The sequence below is a fragment of the Hippocampus bargibanti genome, linkage group LG17 (assembly GCF_051943395.1).
Source record: "Hippocampus bargibanti isolate YZ-2025 linkage group LG17, ASM5194339v1, whole genome shotgun sequence".
Taxonomy (NCBI): Eukaryota; Metazoa; Chordata; class Actinopteri; order Syngnathiformes; family Syngnathidae; genus Hippocampus; species Hippocampus bargibanti.
Genome location: NC_142750.1, coordinates 7342746 through 7361871, shown reverse-complemented (window position 1 = coordinate 7361871; position 19126 = coordinate 7342746). Strand labels below are relative to the sequence as shown.

Sequence of the window (19126 nt, the reverse complement as noted above, 5' to 3'; positions counted from 1 at the left end):
TGTAGGATTTGAAACAATAACTCACAGTTGTATAACAGGGTTGATTTTTATCTGCCTGACACAGGGTTTATTTTTTTTTAACACAATAGACCCTGAATATTCACGGTTTAGCGTTTTCATCTATTAATGGACATTTCCCCCAACCACTTGCTGTTATTTGCTCCATGAATGTATATTTGGAAAAATGTTCACACTCTAGTGCTTTCTACTATCTTTGTGATTGATTTATTTCCTGTATATGATAGTTGTCCATGTTAAGCGCTTTGTTCCAGCTTCAGCTATTTTTAAAGTGCTTTATGAATCCATATGTATTGTATTGTATTGTAAACAGACTTATTTACCCTTTGCTTACTTGTTGCTAATGTAAAATCAGCATGGGTAATGCATAGGGGACATTATTAATGGAACATTCCATGAAGACATGGAAAGAATAGGTAGATGGGTGTTCCTAAGGTTAGAAGAGGGAGAAATGTGGGGAGTGGGGGGTGTATTTTGGCATGAGAGGTTCTGCATCACACCAGATCGGACATGAAAGCAGGCCTGCTCAAGAATCAGAGCATACAGGAGCAGTGTCTTCTGAAGTAGTAGACAGTTGACCTGTATCCAACATCCACGGGTCGGTATTTGTCACTGGCTCGACTGTGTACTGTACGCGTCCTCCCAAGGTTATGACCGAGCTGCTGTATAAAGAGCAAATCAGGCGGCTTATATTTAGCCTAGCAAATGACGCTCTGTGGATTATGTCTTGTGGCTCTCCGGTTTCGTCTTCAGCGCCTCTGCCTAGCATGACAGAAGTTGCAGTCCAAGCTATTCAGGTGAGGCTCAGTGTCATGTTCTTCTGCACTATTTTTTTGGCTACCAGCTCAGCACACAAACCTGCGAAAATAATTGCAGTCCACCATCCGGGAGTTAAAGGCGACTCACGCAGCACTCGCGACAGACCCCAAGATCAGTAGCGCCGGAGGTTATTCCACCGGCTGACTTTTGGCTATCATGGATACCCTCGCTTTAGAGGCAAAGAATGTGATTAGTTCAGAGCCTGTGAAGAAGCCTCCATCCAGACCGAGACCAAAACCCAAACCACCCCAAAAGCCCAAAAGGATTGTTTACTTTGAAGTGGAGATTGTAGATGTGAAGACTAAAGAGAAACTTCTCCTGTTGGACAAGGTAAGGAGAGTTTTGGTCAGTATCTAATTTGGTTATTTTATTTTAGAATGACTAAATATTGTGAAATCATGTGTCATGACCGCAGATCTTTGAAGTCCTCGACCTTACATAACTAAGACAGTTGAAGAATGTGAAGCACGTTAGGGGTTTTTACGATTCTGTTTGGCACCTCCCAGGATGGCTTCTGCGGTTGTGTTCAGTATGTTACTTTGGACAAAAGTGCTGTGTACTAAATATGACAGCAGCAGAAGAGTATATTATCGATGTCCACAAATTGAAAGAAAGGCTCTAATGAAGACTGCCAAGCTGAGTAAGACACCACACATCGCTAGCTACAAGGATCGTAATCAAGACCAAGATTTTGAGTAGCCAAGACAAAGTCAAGACCAAGATTTTGAAGGGATGAGATGAAGTCAGAAGCAAGATTCAAGGGAGCCGAGACTGAGCAGAGGCCAGAACTTGAAGGGGCTGAGACTTATTCAACACCAAGACTTCAGGAGGGTTAAAATCAAGCAAAGACCAAGCCTTTGAGGGGTAATTGCGAGGACTTTGAAGGATAAATCCCAAACGAAAACATAGACTTTTGATTAGCCCAGGCAAACACCAGCCCAAAATTATTTCGGAAGCCGAAGACCAAGACTAGGTGGGTAAGACCAAGTCTAGACTAAAACTTTGGGCTGAAACTACTACCTCTTCCTATTTTCCTGATGTCCGACTACAACACTTACATAATGCGACAACGCTACAAATGCTACTTATGTTACTGCATTGCTGTTACAACCATCAATCTTTTGTTTGCATTGTGATTTCAGGTAGAGCCTACTGCCACAATTTTGGATATTAAATCTTTGTTTCACAAATCATGTATGTATATTTAAAAACTGACCAAAGGGACAACCAGACAACATCTCACTTCTGGTGTGTCCGTTTTGACAGATCCCAAGTGGTACCCGGCAAGACAATCCCTACGCCTGGATCCGAGTAGGTCCATCACTTCTTGTTATAATAGTATCGGGGGTCATCTGGAACCAGATCTTCAATGAGTGGTGCTTATTTGTCTCAGAAACAAAGTGTCTCCGGGATGAGGAAGTCCTTCAAACACTTCCTGTGGGAACCACAACCAGCTTTTACTTCAGTGACCTTGGACCACAACTAACATGGGGGACTGTGAGTTCACGACAGACATGGATGTCCCGCTGCCAATTGTGTTGAACTCTTTGATGCAGATTAAATATCAACTTGGAGGCCCGTCCGTCCATCTATCAATTTTCTGATCCGCTTTATCCTCAAAAAGGTAGCGGGCGTGCTGGAGCCTATCCCAGTCACATTCATTCAATAGGCGGAGGGACACTCTGAATCGGTTGCCAGTCAATCGCAGTGCACACATAGATAAACTACCATGCTCACACTCAAGGACACTCAAGGACACTCAAGGACAATTTAGAGTGTTCAATCAGCGTGCCCATAAATGTTTTTGGCATGTGGGAGAAAACCAGACAGCCAGGAGAAAACCCATACTGCAACTCCTGTGGTTTTGTGTTTTGTCTATGGCTGATGGTTTCTATAATCGTGTAGAGATAGCGGTGGTGCTAAGAGAAGGCTTAAGTTGGGTAAATCCCCTCTAAAGGACCAGGTACCAAATGAAAAGTCTGCCACTGTATATTCCGGAACATCAAATCCAAGGAGTCACTTTGTCTCCTCGCTCAGCAGCTTCACCAGCGCACAGTTTGACACCTACAAATCCATTTGGGGCCGCTTGCTTTCCTCTCATCTCCCACCGTGTCCATCTATCTCGGGACATCTAATCTCATGACCAGCATTTCTTTCCGAGGTGCTTATCCGACAACCCGCAACTGGGTCTCTCGTCTCCCCCACGTTGTTGCCGCCACATTCGCTCCCTTTCCTTCAAGGACAACCGACGCCTCCGGATAAGTTGTGTCCATAATTTGTAAAATCACTTCAAATGACTTCTACTGAGCGTATTTTACAAAGATTCCACCGCATATAGCAATATTTTACGTTTTAAGACTCGCGCTGAATATTCAGGAAGTCTTGTTTTTGAGTTGGTGACGAGTCCTCACCCTACGTCACTGAAGGAACGCCCCGGACTGAGAAAGCGACACACAATGCATTTTGGGTACTTTGTTTGGTCTTAAAACATCGTGTTGATGGCGAAATTAGAAGGAAAACTACATAAATAACGCAATGGTGAATCGTTGTGTGTCGCAGCCAATTGCGGTCACACGCATGAAGAATGTGTAAGTTTACATAAATTCCCAGCCATTTCCAACGGAGCTTGTACGCCATCTTGTGCATTTTATGGGCGCTACATTGGTGTCCAGACGGCTCGAATTGATACAGAAGGACTTCTCTAATCGATTGCAAACATTTATGCTTTCCTCTTCAGAACTATTTGAAGCATATTCATATTCATATTCATAAATGGATTAGGAACAAGAAAGCATCATCTCCGAATCTGAACTCTCTGAAGCAATTGTTTTGATTCTGGAGCAAGGCAGTTTGTGAAGGAGTATCCTGGTGTGACGAGCACGAACAAGGGGGCGGGACTTTCTGAATCTGCCCAGTTTTTGAGCTCATTTTGTGGCAGTTTTGGGACATTTTTATTGGTTTTGCATTTGACTAAAAATATCAGCCTGCGTGTTTTGGGTATTTTAGATGCTATAAAACGTTTTTCTGATGTCAGTTAGGAAACAAAAAAATGGTGTTGGTTGTCCTTTAAACCTTTATCAGCGACTATTTTAGTGCAATGACTGAGAAGTTGAATGAGAGTTTGTGGATATCAAAGATGTTGGTCGTCAATGCGGTTTAGAATAAAACATTAGCAAGATCTTGAAGGGTTGAGACCATCTCAAAGGAGACCGGATAGCCAAGATTCAAGTGATGAACAAAACTGTGAAACCAAGTCGTGATCCTCACTTTTAAGATGACAAGAGCAAAACGTTTAAGAAAGTCAGACGTTGAATTAATGCTAACTTTTAGCAATGTAGCACCTGAGTTGGGGCAAAGCTGGGGATTCACAATAGTGGCCTGGAAGAAATTCTATATTTACTAGTACATCTGCGTAGGCTCTGAGTCGTACAGGAGTGGGCCATTGATGAAAAGGTTTCTTCAGCCGTCATCTGTACTTCTTTGAAGGTGTCGGACGTTTTGCTCCTCATCCGAAGAGCATTGTTAGCGAACCAAAGTTGTGCTGGTCTAACTTAAACCTTGAGGTTTAGACCGTGCTTACAACAGACTTCTTAGGTCGTTACCACATAGGCTTAGTCATGATGATGAGGTGATACCAGTGCTAGTGGGGCAATCAGAGCCAGGTATAGACATTAGAGGTAATGAGACAGAACAAAAGAAGTAATCAGATTAGCTTCAGGGAGTAGTCCACTGCTCCCCCAACCTTAGAGCAGGGACCTATCAGAGCAGAGGTCTGGCACCGCTGCCTCTGTCCAATAGGGATATATATATAGGGCCAGGATTACCAGCACAACTTAAGTTCGCTGACGAATCTCTTCGGATGAGGAGCGAAATGTCCAACGCCTATAAATAAGTACACATGACGTCTGAATAAACCTTTTCAGCGATATTTACTAATAGGTAATTATTGATGCATTCATGGATCAAACACCCAATGGGAATTTGACCAGTTTCCTTGGGAGAGTACAGCAAGTCAGGCAAACATCCGAAAAAACTTAATTGTTGAATGTGTGATGTTCTTGTAATTTTGTGGCCTCAATCTGTGAAAGATGCTCCTCGTGTATCAATAACACTGTTCGCCTGACAGGTGTTCCTGGCAGAGTGCGTGGGCCCACTCATCATCTATTTGATGTTCTACTTTCGCCTCCCTTTCATCTATGCTTCAAAACATGACTTCACCACTAGCGAGAACTGGGTTGTACAGTCAGTCTATTTCTATTTACCCCGCCCCCTTATGCCCCCTATTGATTTATTTTCAATAGATTTTAAATGTGGATTTTTTTTTTCTCTCGCACAGTTCTGCTTGCCTCTGTCACTCTCTGCATTACATCAAGAGGATTCTGGAGACGTTGTTTGTTCACCGTATCTCGCACGGGACCATGCCCCTCCGGAACATATTTAAGGTGACTCCGCAATATTTGAAAATCACCCATTGTGATGGCCAATATGAATTTGACGAATTGCATAATCCAAATACCGTATTTTCCATTGTATAAAGCCTTGATTTTCTTCAAAAAATGACCCTGCGCCTTATATTCCAGTGCGCCTTACACACTGGAAAATGCGGTATAAAAGGGAGAATGGTTCACTAACTTTAAATGGCAATTATTGCAGAATTGTGGATTTTACTGGTGCGCTGCAGCCTGGATGGCGTATTACATCAACCACCCGCTCTACACGCCACCACGTAAGTGCAACCTCATCTAATAATAATAATAATAATAATAATAATAATAATAATAATAATAATAATAATAATAATATACATTTCATTTATAAGCGGCTTTCAAAACTCTCAAGGTCACTTTACAGTCACAGGATCTGTTGTTTTTCTGTGGGTGAGCAGCGGCAGCCACGCGCACCACCGTTCACTCAACCCGGAATAACTCAAATACGTAGATCCAAAGCTAGCTAGATAGCTGATAGATAGCTAGCGAGATATTTAATAGCTAGCTAGCCAGATAGATAGCTAATAGACAGCAAATAGATAGCCAGCGAGGTAGCAAGCTCAGTAGCCAGCCAGATAGCTACCTAGATAGTCAGATATTATTTTTTTTGGGGTGCGACTACACCGGCAAATACGGTCATTGATATAGAGATGGATATAGAGATGGATGGATGTTTTTTAAATTGTATTTATTATATATTTACGTATTTCAATTTTTTTAGTGTATGGGGAGCAGCAGGTGAATCTTGGACTTTATATTTTCTTGGTAGGTTTAATACGAAAATCCATGTGGTGAATCAAATAAACTACTTACGCTTGGATGTTTTGTTTTTTTGGGGGGTATGTACAGTTTTGCCAAGTTGGAAATTTCTCGATCCACATGGCCCTTCGTAACCTCAAGCAGCCGGGTATGTCATATGACAACACTTATATTAGATTTGTGTTCAAGTTAAAAAGAATGTTTTCTGTCATCTCAGGTTCAAAAGTTAAGAAGCTTCCGTACCCAACAAAGAATCCTTTCACATGGATTTTCTGGTTGGTGTCTTGTCCAAACTATACGTATGAGGTAAGAGCCAAGGAAAAACACAGAATTCCACTTGTTGCTGTTTTTTTTCAATCTAAATATTGTAATACGTCTGTGTAAACTCTCAGTCGTACAGGAATGGTCCATTGATGAAAAGGTTTCTTCAGTCGTCATCTCTACTTCTTTGAAGGTGTCGGACGTTTCGCTTCCCATCCAAGAAGCTTCGTCAGCAAACGTAAGTCTTACTGGTAGTTTCGGCCCTATATATATATATATATATATATATATATATATATATATATATATATATATATATATATATATATATATATATATATATATATATATATATATATATATATATATATATATATATATATATATATATATATATATATCTCCCTACTGTCCAGACATGGCGTGCAGGACTCTGCTATGATAGGTCCCTGCTCTCAGATTGGGGGGAGCAGAGGACGAATCCCTTCTATTGTCCTGACTGACGACTGGCCTGATTGCCCAATTTGCCCTGGTATCGCCTCATCAGCATGACTAATCCTATGTTGCCTAAGCAGTCTATTGTACGAACGATCCAAATTGAGTAGGGATACATATATATAGGGCTGAAACTACCAGTAAGACTTTAGTTTTCTGACGAAGCTTCTTGGATGGGAAGCGAAACGTCCGACACCTTCAAAGAAGTACAGATGACGGCTGAAGAAACCTTTTCATCGATACATATTTTAATAATAACTAATGATTATAACCATTGGCGGGTCATGTTTTGCTGAAACTGCTAAAAAGGAAGTCCTGGCTGATAATTTGGATAAACAACCATACCTGTCAACCTTGGCTAATAGCTGCCCTTATAAAATGATGACAATTCTCGTATAAAAGTTGAAGTACGCCCTACATATTTGAAATGATGAAAAAAAAAAACGCTAACACATGCGGAAATACTAAATTTAACCTGTGACGCCACACATGCGCACTTTAATCAATCCGATCGTACGCATCGATCAAAAAAATATATAATAAGAATACATTTTATTTGTAAGCGATTTAAAAACTCTCAAGGACACTTTACAGGCTCAGGATATACGACTGCTGATTTATTTTGGGTGTTTTGCCGTGACAATAATCGCGATGGGGGCAGCATTGGTGTTGGCTACCAGCAGTGAAAGGACAACCGACACCTCCCGACAAGTTGTGTCCGTAGTTTGTCAAATCACTTCAAATGACTTCTACTGAACGTATTTTACAAAGATTCCACCGTAAATAATTCTATTTTACTTTTTAAAATTCGCACTGAATATTCATGAAGTCTTGTATTCGAGTTGAAGCCGATACCGGAAAGTGGATTGGAGCCAAAATGCTCTTTGGGAGACAATTGTCATTTTTTCGTATAAAAGTTGTCGTATATTATTTGAAATTATAAAAAACATATGAAATACAGGGAAAATGTTGACAGGTAAGAACAACTGATTCTATATAGTCAGAGGTGACAATTAATCAATGAATACCCATTGGAGGGAAAATATGACATCAAAACTGCCCTCAACGTGCGTGTGTTTAGGTGGGCTCGTGGATGGGCTTCAGCGTGATGACGCAGTGCCTGCCCGTGGCGCTCTTCACGCTGGCCACCTTTGTACAGATGAGCGTGTGGGCCCGAGGCAAACACCGCGCCTACTTGAAGGAGTTCAAGGACTATCCCACTTTACGCTCCCCCATGCTGCCTTTCATCCTTTAGAACACAAGATGGAGGTTGGGGTGGGATGGGGGACATTTTGTTTTATAATATTAATAATAATAATAATCCATTTCATTTCTATGCACCTTTCAAAACTCTCAAGGTCACTTTACAGTCACAGGATCAGTTTTTCTGTGGGTGAGCAGCAGTACCCACACACGCCACACGCCCACTCAACCCGGAACTAACTCAAATCGATAGAAAGCTAGCTAGCTAATAGATAGCTAGCAGCTAGCGAATAGATAGCTTCTCTTCTTTCTCCTTCTTTTCCTTTCGGCTTTTCCCTTCAAGGGGTCGCCACAGCGAATCAGTGTCTTCCATCTTCAGATGTTTGATTCGCATGCTAATATCTAGCAAATAGATAGCTAATACCTAGTGAATAGATAGCTAATACCTAGCAAATAGATAGGTAATACCTAGCGAATAGATAGCAAATAGATAGCTAATAGCTAGCTAGCTATATGCCGAAGAGATACAGTAGCTAGCTGTGGATTAGCCTTTATTCGTATCGCAGTGGAGAAATTGACATTTCACAGTAGCAAAGTGATGAAATGAAGAGGAAAGGAAAGGAAGAAGTAGAAAAAACAAAATACAGGAGCTGTTTTGCTATCAGGGGCCATTTTTTTACATGTGCTCCCAGTGCCGTATGAAATGTATACAAAAAAAATAATCCAATGCAACATGTTGTTGTTACACATAGAGTTGAACAATTTTGAAAAAGAATTGAACTGCATTTTTTAAATTTCTAAATTATATGGGTCTGGAGTTATCTGCGCTTGAAATGGGGGCGGCTGTACAAAAGAGGTCTGACAAGTGCTTTATCGGCACCTCCCAGCGAGAAAAACCAAAACCTGAACAAATTCGGGAATGGCACTCCACGTCAAATTTTCCCGAATAAATTCGCAAATGGCAGTGAATGACTTAATAATTTTTTTGAAGGTCGCCTTATTATTTTATTTTCCATTACAATATTGATTTGAATATGTTTAGTTGTTCAGCCCTATTAGACATTACACGCATGTTTCACTGCACTAAAGTCTTAATTTTATTTATTTTTTGGTGCTACTATTGAAAGAATGACTGCTGCTGTTATCAACAAAAAAAGTGTGCTGGAACAGTTAATTGTATCCAAAATTATATACAATTATATTATACAATTATATCAAAATAATTACCTGCCTACCTATCAGGAGTGAAATTAAACAACCAAGTACAGTGATACGTTGGCTTATGAACTTAATTGGTTCCCAGACAGAGTGTGTAAGGCGAAAAGTGTGTATCCCAAAAATAAATTTCCAATAGGAAACCATTAAAATGAGAATAATCCGTACCCAGGTTCCCATAAAACATAATTTTCTAAGCCTTAAAACTACATAAAATACACCTTATTTTATGTATAATAAATGTGCTATGGCATTATAGTTAAAGAAAGAAACTGTACTTAATAATAAAGTTATTTTATTTACCTTTGTGATGGTCGTTGATGGCTTGATGGAATGGAGTGGCCGGTTTCATCAGCATTAAACACTTGATGAGGAACATAACCTTCTTCTTTCACCATCTTGAGGAATGATCCCTTGGAGGTGCTTTCTCTGAGATAATTTTATCTAGTTCCTCATCAATTGTGTTCTGTCTAGCTGGGTTGATAGCTTTTTGCATCAAGTGTACAGATGGCTTGTGCGGGTTATTTGTGGAGCCTGATTGATGGGACATTTTAACCTTGCAGTCTACACTCTGCCTTTGAACTATCAAAGTTGAAACGAGTCCAAATTCTATTGTTTTTGATTCATTTTATCACTCTCTCTCTGTCATCTGCCTGTCTCTTTAATGTTTAAACCACCTCCCCTCACTGCTGCGTTCTTGACCAATCACGTGGCTTTAACCGAAGACTGGGGGCGGGGACTAGAGAACAAAAACAGTCGGCTGCTATTTCCTTGTTAGAAGAACGGGCTCGTTTGCGAATGACATCAGTCTCTGTGGCGCTCCGTGTGTATCCCGAAAAATAGTTCGTATGCCAAGGTAAAAGGTTGTCATAAATTTAACCTTCATAAACCGAAAGGTTTGTAAGCCAAGGGGTTTGTAAACCGAGGTATCGCTGTAAATATGTTGTTATCTGCCTATTCATAAATATGTGCTGATGATTGAGAAAAAAAAATTGACCAGCATAGGGAAGCCCTGCATCGTTGTGGTTTGGCATTTGCAAAATTGCTTCTTTCCTATTTTGTGTGTGTGTTAGTCAAATGTGAACCTCAAAGTCTGGGTATCCAGCGATTATTAGTGTTTATATAAGGTGCTAGTGTACATAATTATTTGACCTGTGGGCTGGTATGGGAGGTAATACTGTACTTTTGAAGAGTATTTTTGTCAAACGTATGTGTCATTTTTGTTTTGCCCACCCAATAATTAAACGAATAAGTCAAAGAGGCATGTCATTTATTGGTGAAGTATGGATTGATTAATTTAAAAAAAAAAAACTATGTCACCCAGTGGAATGTTACACACTTCAAATGGATGACTTGTATTCCAACATAGACAAAACGGCAGACTAATACAGAAAATCTTAAATATTGCATGTGGTCTAACGGATTGGCCTTTAAAATGTCACAATTGCCCATTTGTCAATGGAATATTGACCACGCCTGTCGCCGCTCATAACGTAAAATGATGAGCCACAGAGATAAACGCGGAACGTCTAGCAGCTACGCCAGAAAACTGCATGCATGCGCGCCGTTTATTTTACCTGCAAGACTTTGGTGGGAGCAGAGAATCGGAGGCAAGGGCATCCGCAGTCAAGAACTCCACAGGAAGTGCACCTGTGGCTTTTCTTAAAGGGCCACTGCTCCTTTTGCACAGGAGGGGGGTGAGGAACATGAGAGGTAGGATGATTGCTTTGTCATTGGTCCTTTCAATTTCATCCATGAGTCTTTCTTCTGTGGCGGGACCCTAGTGGAAGAGGTTGTTTTTTTTTTTTTTTTTTTTTTTTTCTTCTTTTTCGCAGTCAGTGCACTCCATCAGAGGTCATCGCACTCCAGGAAGTGGCTCCTTTGCAGCACTTTGATGTGGCGCTCGTAGATTTTGAGTGCGGGGCCCAGTCGGATGGAGAGGCCGGTTAGCACGTCGCTACGCTGCATGAGTAGCAGCGACTTGCCGTCGATTTCCTGTAGGTAGACGCGCAAAGCGGCGTTAGGGATGGGATGAATGACGCTACGTGGAGCTAATCAATGACCTTGACCTTCAGTCCTTAAAGAAATTGAATGAATGTTTTTTAATAATTTTTGAAGATTAAATGGTTACATTTATTATTTTTTAATTATACTCCATTTTGTCATTCCAATCAACAATAAAATTGAATAAAATACGTGCAATATTAGTAAACATGGTTTTATCATAATGTATAAATATAAAAAATGCAAATCAGAAAAAGTCATTTAAATTTCAGTTTTAATGTTTATTTAATTTAAAATTTAATGGCTGGCTATTTAATGTTTATTGTCATTTAAAATTCAGTTTTAATGTTTATTTTTATGACTACTACTACTACTACTACTACTACTACTCTTTATTACTACTTTAAATAATTTATCATGTATTTTATTTAAAAAAATCTCTATCGCTTTCGTGTTTTGGGGATTTTTCAAAAATGATTATTTCGAATAATAATAAAAAAATGGTTTTATTATAGTATATAAATATAACATATAAATCAGAAAAAGTCATTTAAAATTCAGTTTGATTTTAAATCTCAAGTACTATAAATCATTTATTGTGTTTTTTTGTTGTTAAAAATTCATCGTTCTACCCTTCATGTTTTGGGGATTTTTCAAAAATGTTATTGTTAATAATAATAAAAACATGTAGTTTTATTAGAGTATGGAAACATAAAAAAAATCAAGATCAGAAAAAGTCATTTAAAATTCTGTTTTAATTTAAATCTTGATTACTACTTTAAATAATTAATCATGTCTTTTATTTAAAAAAATCTTTGTTATACCCTTCAGGTTTTGGGGATTTTTCAGAAATGAAATTTTGAATAATAATAAAAAACATGGTGTTATTATAGTTTATAAATATAAAAAAACAATAAGAAAAAGTCATTTAAAATTCTGTTTTAATTTAAATCTTGATTACTACTTTAAATAATTTATTGTGTCTTTTATATTAAAAAAAATAGTTGTTATACCCTTCATGTTTCGGGGATTTTACAAAAGTTATTATTTTTCATAATAAAAAACAGGTTTATATTATACTGTATAAATATATAAAAAATACAAATCAGAAAAAGTCATTTAAAATTCAGTTTTAATTTAAATCTTGATTACTACTTTAAATAATTGATCATGTCTTTTATTTAAAAAAAATCTTTGTTATACCCTTCATGTTGTTTTTTTTAAAACAAAATTAGATTTTGAATAATAATAAAAACGTGGTTTTATTATGGTATGTAAAGCTTCATTATTACTTTAAATAATGTATTCAGTATTTTATTTAAAAAAATGTTGTCCTTCATGTTTTGAGGATTTTTAAAAATATATATTTCGAATAATAATAAAAAATGTGGTTTTATTAAAGTATGTGAATATCAAAAATACAAATCAGAAAAAGTCAAGTTAAAATTCAGTTGTAATTTCACTCTTAATTCTTCACTTTGAATAATTTATCATGTCTTTTATTTTTTAAAATATTTTTATACCCTGAATGTTTTGGGGATTATTTTCCAAATCTTTTATTTTTTATAATAAAAACAGTATAATATAAAATATAAAAAATACAAATCAGAAAATGTTATTTAAAATTGAATTTTAATTTAAGTCTTGATTACTACTTTCAATAATTTATTGTGGCTTTTATTTTTTAAAATCTTATATATCTTTCATGTTTTGGGGATTTTTCAAAAATGATATTTCCACCTGTGTCCTGAAAGCCAGCGCCTGCTCTGGAAAGCCGGCGTCAACAAAGTAACTGGCCACGTCGGTCACCGTCCACTGCAGCAAGTTCTGACTCATCTTTGCCTTCTTCTCCGAGCTGCCACCAAAGGAAGAAGAAATTGATTTGATTTCCACACATTTTCAGAAAGGCGACATTGGAAGTTTGACTTACAGATCATCGGTTTTATCATCGCCGTTCACATGAACGCTGTCGGCTTGCACCAAGGACGCGAGCGCGTCCCCGTTTTTCTTTGGGGTGCCTTTTGGGAGAAAATAAAGCTTGATTCAGATATTGGCTTGCAGTGTTCCTAAAAAAAAATTCTAACTGAACAAAAAGGTGCCGAATGGAAAGTGATGTGAATCCAAGTTGTGACGTTGAAATACAGAGTGAGCAAGAATTTTAACATTGTGTTTTTCTACGTGCGTTATGCTGCCCCCCAGTGGCCAAGTGGCAAACAACAACAGATCCTACAATAATAATAATAATAATAATAATAATAATAATAATAATAATAATAATAATAATAATATACATTTCATTTATAAGTGCCTTTCAAAACTCTCAAGGTCACTTTACGGTCACAGGATCGTTTTTTCTGCGGGTGAGCAGAGCAGCAGCCACATTCGCCAGTATTCACTCAACCCGGAAGTAACTCAAATAGATAGAAAGCAATGAAATAATCATATTGCTCAATTTCTTGATTTTTTTTTTTCCTCCAAAACTCACAGTCGTCCGACGATGAAAGCGTCGGCGCTCGTGCCTGGGATGCGTCGCCGCTCCTCTCCTGTATAAATAAATAAAACACAGAGAGCGTCTAGTCGCGACATAGGACACAGCAACATAAAAAGCAGAAATGGGGCCACGCTATTCACCAGTTGCACGGCGTAGTCTGGTACCAGCTGGTCTAAGAGGGGGCTGCTGTCTTCCATTTTGACCTCCTCCTTTACGTTGTTCTGGGGAGCGCTCGGGCAGACGGGGACGGGCTGAACTGTCGCTGGACATGCTGATAAACAAACGCGGGAGTAGAGTTGTGTATGGGAAAATAATAATAATAAATAATACATTTCATTTCTAAGTGCCTTTCAAAACACTCAAGGTCACTTTACAGTCACAGAATCCGTTTTTCTGCGGGTGAGCAGCAGCAGCCACACGCGCAGGCATTCACTCAACACGGAATAACTGAAATAGATAGAAAGCTAGATAGCTAGCTAATAGATAGCCAACCAGACTAGCCAGCTAATAGATAGCTAATAGCTAGTCAGCCAGATATCTAATAAATGAAATTTATTTATTATTATTATTTTATTATTATTATTATTATTATTATTATTATTATTATTATTATTGTTATTATTACTATTATTATAATAGCTCACTAGATAGCTAGCAAGCCAGCTACATAGCTAATAGATAGCAAATAGCTAGCAAATAAAGTGCTCTCAAGGACACTTTACAGTCACAGACAAGCTTAGATACAATAATAAATAAAATACAATTACGTATAAATAGAAACAAGAGAAAAAGATCATATTTGAGTTGTATCAGCTTCAAAAAAAAAAGATATTCTTGTCACGTTACCTTTATCTATGTGCAATCCCTTGTCCGGGTGCTCCACCGGACAGCCGTTGATCCCGTTGGCGTAGTCGTGGTGTGTGACGGTCTTGGGACTTGAGGGGGGCAAGGAGCTGGGCTTGGCGGCGGCCATTTGAAAGGAAATGACACAGTCCAGAGTGGCGGCGGGGGCAGGACCAGGAACCGGGGCGGACACAGGCCGAGCACGAGACGGCGAGCAAGGTGCGGACGCCGCTCGCAATACAATCGGCGTCGCCATGCAAACGGGGCCGGGGGAGGGTCTGTCTTGGCCGTCCCGACTTTCCTCGCCGCCCTCCTCGTCCATGTTGCTGTCTGTGTCCATGGCCATGGAGGTGTCGGCCTGGAAGAGTGAACAGTGGACACACGAGGACAAATTATGAGGGAGCGCGGGGAAATGTAATCGGCGGCTGCTTACAGTAGTAGCCAGATATGTTGTGGCTCAATATTACTTTACATATAAGGCGCACCTGCGTATAAGGCGCAGGGTCATCTTTTGAACAAAATCAAGGCTTTTGGGTGCGCCTTATACACCGCAAAATACAGTAGATATATCATATATGCTTTCATACTGTATGTTTTTATACTTTGCACTATGTAACGTTCTTTGTCTGAAGCATATTTTGGGCAGTTGTGTCGTTCAGTCTTCAGACATTTTTTGGGCCATTCAATACTTTGTTATATGGGTCTGAAGTTATATGAGCTTGAAATAAAAATATATATATATATATATATATATATATATATATATATATATATATATATATATATATACAGTAAAGTCTCATTATATCGATATTCTCGGGAGTCTGAAAAAATATCGATATAACCGGACTATCGATATATCCGATCCTGCGGCATGTAAATTTTCTCCTTGCGTTCATAGAAATAGTATCGTAATAAGCAGTACTATCGATATAACCGATATCGAGACTTTACTGTATGTGTGTGTGTGTGTGTGTATATATATATATATATATATATATATATATATATATATATATATATATATATATATATATATATATATATATATATGTGTGTGTGTGTGTGTGTGTATGGCGCTAACATGAAAAAAAGGGAAATGCTGCCGCCTTCTGTAAAAGACAGAGGCCATGCCAGCGCTTTATCGGCACCCAAGCACGAAAACACAAAACCCCAACAAATTTGGGAATGGCGCTCTCCCTCATATTTTTAATTCCCGAATACATTTGTGAATGACAGTGAATTTTGAAATTCAACACACGGTAATGATTATTCTTTGTAGAACATTGGAAAGTACTTTTACACAATAAGTCGGAGCTTTTAATGTGTGCTACATAACAAATTTGCTTGAACTGTAAAAATGGCAATATCAGCTAGCTAAGTAGCTAGCTATCTACTTGCTATCTATTAACTGGTTGGCTTGCTAGCTATTTAGCTAGCTAGCTATGTAGCTATCTAACTATTAACTATATCGCTATCTAGCTGGCTATTAGCTCTATCGCCATCTAGTTTACTATCTATTAGCTAGCTAGCTTTCTATCTATTTGAGTTACTTATTTGAGTGAAGCCTGCGCGATTGGCTGCTGTTGCTCACCCATTGAAAAACGTATCCTGTGACTGTAAATTGACCTTGAGAGTTTTGAAAGGTGCTTGTAAATGAAATTATTATTATCAATACTTTTTTTTTTACAAAACGTCTCACTGAGATAAAAGTTGAGTTGTCCTTTTGGTGTTTGTATCACTTCCCGTCTCCAAAACACGAACAACACTGGCAATTTCTGGTTGCATTGTGCACGTCACGAAAGAAAATCTTTGCTCGTCCCGAGTGCTTTCAACTCTGTAGGATTGTTGACACGACTGCAGGGAGGTGGGGGTGTGGGGCTGTCTGTCTGAACGCGTCTGAATTCTAAAAAAATGTTCGTGCACATGTGACCCCTGTGTGTTGTAAATCATTAGTTCTGACTCACAAGTACCACAACTTAGAAGAAAGAGTGAGAAAAACGAGTAGAGCGGACGTTTCTTCTTCGACTGGGCGGTTCGTAAGCGAGCTGGCTGTCTGCTTGTCGAGGAGCGCGCAACGCCTCCACCACTCCTCCCATTTCGCCGCATTTCACGCAACTTTCACAAACGCCCCTGAAGAAAAAAAACACCGACCGAGAATCGTGTGGAATTGCAAACACACACCCGAGGTCATCCTCGTCGGTCGATGCATTCATTGTCGATCGCCATAAAGTGCCGATGGGAGGTCGTTTCTGCATGCGCACATTTCCGCCGTGGTGCGCATGCAGTTTGAACGTGTCGCCATTGTGCGTGCGTGTGCGAACGACTAGGGCGTTTTGGGGGAAGGTGGGGGCGGGGAGGGGGGCGCAAAAGCGACCGAGAACGAGTGGTTGCCTTTAAAGCGACGCGCTAGCAGCTCTAATTTGACGTTGGACTAGTCCGCTGTCGGACACGTCGAGTTTTCACATCAGAGTGATCCACAACATGTGTTTTAGCGCCCCCACCCCCGCCTTTCTGTCTTTTTGTCTAGGACTTTGGCTCGACGTGACCGCGGCTTAACACTCATCGGACGGACGGCCGCGCGTCCCGAGCAAGCAAACAAGCCAGCGTATTGTTGCTGTCGTTCCCAGTTATCAAACCACCGCTTTTATCTGGAAATACTCTAATCAAATCCAGAATCGCCGATGTACAGTGCCCGAGAATAGACGACTTCACCCATCGCCCAGTCACGCGTCCACGTCCGCCCCGCCAGCCTCCCTCAAAACAAAAGTGACGCAGATGCCACTTCCACGGCACGAAAATACTGCATATGCACAGGATGAGTCGCTAAAATGTTACTTATTAGAAAATGATAGGCCGTGTGGGTAGTAAGGGTAGAAGGTTTATAATGTCGTCATGTCTGAAACGTGCCTTAAATCACAAATGACGCTCGAAAAAGCGCAGACTTAGCATCTTCTATATTTTTGGGCACTTTTTTTGCGGCCGAGTCCTTGGTCATTAAATTTTACACACACACGGACGTCCCGGTGTGTGTCAAAATAAAAGCTTTCTTCGTGAGTTTCAACTATAATTATTTAATAGCGAAACAGCACTTCCGGGTTGGACTCGCGCATCCACGATGACTTGACCGACGCCCCACCATAAGCTCCAGCAACGCCGAGTTTTGACCTCATTTTGAGCTCAAAATGCAGATTCTGGCCATAGCGACTCGCTTACAACCACTAGTGAGTCAGTTTGGTTGGTTTTCAAGCAGAAACGAGTGAGAAATCGACGTTACCCTTCTCGCACGCGCACCTTCTACCCACCCTCCTCTCTGTGGTCCGCGGTAGCGCTCAACCGCCGCTCCCCGTTTGCGGCATTCCTTTTCTGGGTACACTCGCAAACCACTCCCCGCTCAAGACACATTAAAGACGCGTTGAGATAATTTGAATAAACGGTACATTAAAACGGGATGCCCAGTTTGGTTTCTTCCCCCAATCTGTGACGTAAATACTGAACTGTAAAAAAAATAATTCAACAAGAAAGAAAGAAACGTGATTTACCTCATCGTCGTCGTCGTCCGGGTCCGCGGGGCCGAGCGCACTGTCCCCGTTGCTTAAGTCTGAGTGACTGGCGTCGTTCACGGCCGCCGCAGACGTCGTCGCCCCCGTCGCTGCCGCCGCAGAAGAGGACGCCGTCGCGGCGTCGTCCTTTTTGCGGCACCTCCGTTGAACCTTGGCGGCGTTCCGGTACGAAATGGAGCCCTTGTAGTTGACTTTGAGCACCGTCTGTTCGCGTATGAGCTTCTCAAGCTCGCCGCATGTTTGGTCGGGCTCGCACCCGTGGCGTCGCCGGACCATTCGGCAGATCCGCTCCAAGTCCGGACGGGCTTTTCGCGACCGCAGCGAGTCGATAGTGTCCAGTATCCACTCGCGGTACTTGGCGTCGGACATTTTCCTTGTCTTTATGTGTTACACTATTATTTTTGGGGGGAAGGGGGCGACGGGGGAGCGGTGGGGTTGTCTCCCCTCTCTCGAGCGTTAGTTGCAGCGGCCGAGAAGCGGAAACCTTCGACCGTACGCTTGCCTGCGTCTGGCTCGTGCGCTTAAGGTGGAACGGAAGATTTTCAGGCCAAAAGTTTCGCCCGCCCTTTCTTCGCTCGCACGTTCCTGTTGGGTCGAGTTTACGGCGACGCGCGATTGAACAAAGTGGGGGTACGTTTAGCAAGTCAGAAAGTAAGAGTGCCACAGTGGGGGTGGTACCCTCGTCGGGCTACGTGTTCTAAATAACACATGACGCTCGGAGACGATCGACAGTGTATTAAGATACGTTTTTTAACACTGGGTTGTGAATTTGAGTAACATTAAGGCCTGCTTCCGGGAAGTGGAATCAAAATAAACTGTTTGACCCCAAGGTTGTATCTATAATACTTTTATTGTGAAGGATGATTTAGTCATTTTTCGGTTAATGTCAGGCAAGCCTGCTCTTTTCAGTCGACGCTGCCCGCGTCTACCTCGTGCGCTTAAGGTGGACCGAACAAGTTACATGGCGC

The 19126-nt window shown here is 40.5% G+C and overlaps 2 protein-coding genes across 3 annotated transcripts; one reads left to right on the top strand and one right to left on the bottom strand.

Annotated features, from left to right (window-relative positions):
- The first annotated feature begins 567 nt into the window (after nucleotides 1–567).
- tecra (trans-2,3-enoyl-CoA reductase a) lies at nucleotides 568–10357 on the top strand. 2 transcript variants are annotated; one of them, XM_089018064.1, is made up of 11 exons: nucleotides 568–815; nucleotides 1980–2031; nucleotides 2104–2148; nucleotides 2231–2334; nucleotides 4964–5079; nucleotides 5174–5279; nucleotides 5491–5563; nucleotides 6046–6089; nucleotides 6174–6231; nucleotides 6301–6389; nucleotides 7921–10357. In XM_089018064.1, exons 1-11 carry the CDS (start codon nucleotides 669–671, stop codon nucleotides 8092–8094), a joined length of 1008 nt encoding a protein of 335 aa, XP_088874190.1. In that variant the 5' UTR covers nucleotides 568–668; the 3' UTR covers nucleotides 8095–10357. The 2 variants fall into 2 exon arrangements, with proteins under 2 accessions (XP_088874190.1, XP_088874188.1); XM_089018062.1 differs by having other exon boundaries at nucleotides 568–1167.
- Nucleotides 10358–10558: 201 nt separating this feature from the next.
- On the bottom strand, nucleotides 10559–18894 carry samd1a (sterile alpha motif domain containing 1a). The gene is made up of 7 exons (XM_089018061.1): nucleotides 18138–18894; nucleotides 14599–14953; nucleotides 13893–14023; nucleotides 13747–13804; nucleotides 13192–13279; nucleotides 13002–13116; nucleotides 10559–11252 (listed from the first exon to the last, which is right to left on the bottom strand). The coding sequence occupies exons 1-7, from the start codon at nucleotides 18525–18527 to the stop codon at nucleotides 11106–11108; spliced, it is 1284 nt and encodes a 427-aa protein (XP_088874187.1). The 5' UTR covers nucleotides 18528–18894; the 3' UTR covers nucleotides 10559–11105.
- Nucleotides 18895–19126: the final 232 nt, after the last annotated feature.